The 4,654-nt window shown below is 41.2% G+C and overlaps 1 protein-coding gene and 1 pseudogene across 1 annotated transcript; both read right to left on the bottom strand.

Moving 5' to 3' along the window:
• The window catches only part of LOC107744804 (exonuclease V-like), a 12,397-nt pseudogene extending 10,977 nt beyond the window's left edge, over positions 1–1,420 (bottom strand).
• A 1,473-nt stretch (positions 1,421–2,893) lies between these two features.
• On the bottom strand, positions 2,894–4,112 carry LOC107744779 (filamin-interacting protein FAM101B-like). The gene has a single exon (XM_016558590.1). It carries the CDS (start codon positions 4,107–4,109, stop codon positions 3,714–3,716), a length of 396 nt encoding a protein of 131 aa, XP_016414076.1. The 5' UTR covers positions 4,110–4,112; the 3' UTR covers positions 2,894–3,713.
• Between the last annotated feature and the right edge of the window lie 542 nt (positions 4,113–4,654).

The following is a 4,654-nucleotide window of genomic DNA, read 5'->3' on the forward strand; positions in this document are numbered from 1 at the left end:
ATTAAAAATATGTATTTTAATAAATTAACAGAAATTAACTATATAGCCAAATGTATGTGAAATGAAGTCCAATGAGAACAAGGCAGCAGTTCACAAAAGCACAGTGCAATGATTTACTACTGTATGAGTGAGGACAAGGGCATACCTGCAATAAATAACCCCAACTCACCTGGAAGCAGTTGACTTTATCTTGTGCAGAACTAGGCAAGGAGTTCTGTTTGCGTGTCTTGAGCTCATTTAGGACCAGCTCCCCGTTCTGGTTATTCAGGAGTTCATCAATGACCCCCATGACAAAAACACCTTCCTGCACACCAAACACAGGAAACTCTCGCACACGTTCTCCTGAAACAAGATATTTGAAAATGAAATGTTTAAAACTGATCTGAGTGCAAAAACAACACCTAACACTATATTAAAATTGTCAACTCACCTGCTTCCAACAGCGGTATCATGTGCTACATATTGAGAAGTTTGATGGCTTCTGCATCTTCTCTAGTCCAGACATCTACAGGGACAACGTCCTGAATCTCCTGTTCTGGAGATGAAAGTCATGGATCGGATTACTGAACATGAACAAGATATTATGCTGCACTATATTCAAATGTGTATTATAAACATCAGTGTTCACCTCTTGATAAATGAATTTCTTTTCCGATCTGCACCTCAGCACGTTGCATTTCCTTTCTCTTGACAAATGGCTTTAAAAGACTGTAAACAGTCTTCATCTCACACCAAGACTGGTCACACAGGAGGGTCACACTCAGATGCCGCTTGAAGAAGCGTTGCATTGGGCTGAAGCTGTTTCCATGGAGGTTCTTTCTCTTTAAACCCCTCACATTTTCTGTTTTTACTGTTTCTTGTCCCAAAGCCTCTTCATTCCTGCTAAATAGAAGAACAATGTCAAGTGACAAACGCAAAGAAATAACAAATGCTGCAGTTCAGCAGAATAACTTGGGTTCCAGGTGGACGCACAGGGGCTATCAAAGTGTTCACCATCAGTTTCACTACTGAGAGGACACTGGGGCTCTCAAAAGACATAAAATATTTCGTTTATATGTATAATAAACATATGTACAAGTTTCAGTGGAAAGATAGACAGGTAAAATTTACAGATAATAGACAGACAAACAAACAAACAGAAAGATACACACAACACGACAGTGCCATCCTGTGTCCAGAATTAAAAGTATTACTACAATCACAACTATTGACCAAAATTACACAATATTTTACCGATGCTTTGTTGCTCGGAAGAGATGTTGAGAAATTCCGAGTTGCTATTATCATCCCAGTCATCGAACAGTTGTTGTGATCCAGACGCATCCATCTGAAAACGAAACTAAAGAAGCTCTCGAACCATTCTAATCTTTACATCAGTGTTTCAGGAACATAACAGTTTGCATTATTTGACATACGACATGCTCGAACATTTCCCTACAATGTCCCCAACATCTTTAAATAATTTGGTATATATTAGGAATATAGGAAAGATGCTGTTATAGCCACTAGTTTTGGCATCTTCACAATAATTTAACATTGACATTGTCACTCAGGTATCACGAGAGGCTTAACCCTTGAGACACTTCAGCGGAAAACAACACTAGATGAAACCCCTACAGACAAGAGTCTGTATACAGCCTAAAACAACACCTAAGACCATGAGAAAGCTCCTAGAAGACCTGGAACACACATGCTCCTAGAAGACCTGGAAACAGCAAAAAGGGAGTAGACAACACAAAAAGTTGTGGGTATCCGCAGCCAGGCCCAACCAATCTAAAAAGATGCCACCAAAGACAGTCCCAGGAGAGTCTGAGGTGGGTGGGAGTGCTGGCCGACCCTGTGGAAGAGGAAAATAGGATTGAGATTTATAAAACCAACAGGAGGCGGCGGTATCTGGCTGCTCAAGATGATCTCATGAAGAGCTTGGCCTGCCCTGACAGCCAGTAAAGTTCTTGTATTAATGAAATTTATTGCCTTCATATTTAATCTGAACTGAAGGCCTTATTTGCAATACTATATCTGTAATACTTACTCACACCTCTAGGGGACTCTCAAGAACAACAAATGAGAAGATTACTAGTTGCACTACTTTGTATTTGAAGTAGGGTCTTGGTTTCTAGCATGATGCAAAAATGCAAACATTAAGGACAATGCACATTTTATTAAAAAACAACAACATGTCACTTTAAAAATGTATTTATTTCATTTGAACAGTTAATAACCATCTTAAAAGGAATTCAAGTTAAAAGAATAATTTTACACAGCACAGCTACAGATTTTGAAACCAGCACATTTGTGTCACACACTTGATCAATGACTGTGCACAGAATTAAAGAGAATTAAAACAAGAACAGGAAATAAATAGGGGGAAATGCCACTGATAAAAACATTTTTTAACTGAAATGCTGTTATTTACATAATTTATTTCAAACACTGGTCTACAGATGCCTCAGTCTGCAGTTTCAGGCACGACTGAGTTCAGTTCTAATGTGACCACACTTCTCATTTTCCTTCATGAGTAACGATACAGAGAATGACTTACTAAAACCAAGCAGAGCTGTGGAAGTAAACTAGCCTTTACATACAGAAAATATGGATGACAGCATAAAAGAAGAAAAAGAAGAAAGTGACGTGAGGCCAAGTATGGTGACCCATACTCAGAATTAGTGCTCTGCATTTATCCCATCCAAAGTGCACACACACAGCAGTGAACACACACACACCGTGAACACACACCCGGAGCAGTGGGCAGCCATTTTTTGCTGCGGCGCCCGGGGAGCAGTTGGGGGTTCGTTGCCTTGCTCAAGGGCACCTCAGTCGTGGTATTGAAGGTGGGAGAGAGCGCTGTACATTCACTCCCCCACCTACAATCCCTGCTGGTACGAGACTCGAACCCGCAACCTTTTAGGGTTACGAGTCCAACTCTCTAACCATTAGGCCACGACTTACCCCAGGGTCCTAATGTTCTTCCCATAAGTGTCCTAATGGATAATTACAGTAGTAAAATATGCAGACAATGTTAGTTTAAGATGGAGTTAATGTTTTAATCCAGATACACTCATCACCACACTTGTGCAAAGACACACTAACATACCCTGTTTCTTCAGAAAACACTTTTTAGGCCCTAATATATGAACGTTACCCTTCTACAGCTCAGTGAGATTGAACCTGTTAAATAGAAACATGTGAAAAATATGTACTGAAACTGCACCTTTGTAACCCAAACCTAAAATGCACCATTGTATTATTCTAATACTCACTTTATGATGGGGCAAAAGTTTGCTCTCTAGTAAATCATGTATTTCTCTATGGCCAACTATGTGTCAAAATCAAATCTAACCTTCAAACAACGATGGTCCAAGATCAGAGCAGAATATCTGAAACGCGAATCTCACCATTAAATAATCAACCACACGTCTACATACAATTAAAAACCATTGTTGTACATTACCATTGATAACTGATGGCGAAAACACATACAAATCTCCATATGCTGCTCCTAAACAAACCTTCAAACAGCAACACAGTTGCTTACTCTTCCTTCAGCCTAAAACAAACTAAACTGCGCATCTGTCTAGGGATCCCCTTTCCAACTGGCAACAATTTCAGTCCGAGTTTCCTTTTTTTCCCCTCTTGGGACTCAGTGAATGCAGGCAGTGGTTTATAATTGGTACATATGGGCGTAACGTCAGGCACAGATGCCCGTGTGTCTTTCAAAAACCAGCCTGGCAATCAGAAGCCTGCATCTCTACAGCTGAAAAGAAGCGCTTGGTCAGCTTGTGCCCGTCATATTTGAGCTGGGTGGTGTAGAAGGTCCGGGTGTGTTTGGGGTACACTATGGTGGTGCTCTGGTAGCGCTGCACCCGCTGACGGGGCTGGAACTCCAGCTGGGTCTTGTAATGTCTCCAGGTGCTCTGAGGCAGGGCCAACACCGTCTGGCTGCACATCTCCAGACCCAAACCCTTGGGCTGCAGGGTCACGTCCTGGATGAAGTGCCGATCTGAATCATAACGCACTGACGACGTGTATCTGTAAGAACACGTGTTACAAGTTAGTGCTACATATGAATTGCACCTGCCCAGAGCAAATCGCCCAAATCCCAAAATCATGCGATAGTCACAGTAATATTTCTGCATTCCACTAATCTCCCATGAACTACAATTATTGTTTATGGAGAAAATATGTCTACCATGGGAAAGCGCGGGTGGTAAATATTTCTTGCTTACAGCTCCTGTAGGGATAAAACATCTACAATATGTTTATTTTTTCACCCCAACCTGGGAAAGTATTTCAAAAGTCAAAACAACTGGTTTGTCATTTCAGCAGGAGACAGGAAATCCCAAGCTCCTCTGTTGTGGAGCACCTGAGACCTGAAATCTCACTCTCCTACTCCACAGGCACCTTTACCCAGAGCAACAGCCAAGTTCCACACAGCCGTTTGCTGTTATAGTGAGGGGACACTTATAAAAACCCTGGATTTAAATCATTTTGATGTTGAAATCCCAGACCAGAAGACTTTGTGCCAGAATAGCAGCAGGTTACTTTTCTGAGCCACACTGCCCTGTTTTGCTTTAAGTACAAGCAAATTTCAGAGAAATGTGTAAAGTAAATGACACTGTGGGTATTAGTGTTGTAAAGTGGAGGGCAAAAAGTG

The sequence above is a fragment of the Sinocyclocheilus rhinocerous genome, unplaced genomic scaffold (assembly GCF_001515625.1).
Source record: "Sinocyclocheilus rhinocerous isolate Xijiao unplaced genomic scaffold, SAMN03320098_v1.1 scaffold738, whole genome shotgun sequence".
Lineage (NCBI taxonomy): Eukaryota > Metazoa > Chordata > Actinopteri > Cypriniformes > Cyprinidae > Sinocyclocheilus > Sinocyclocheilus rhinocerous.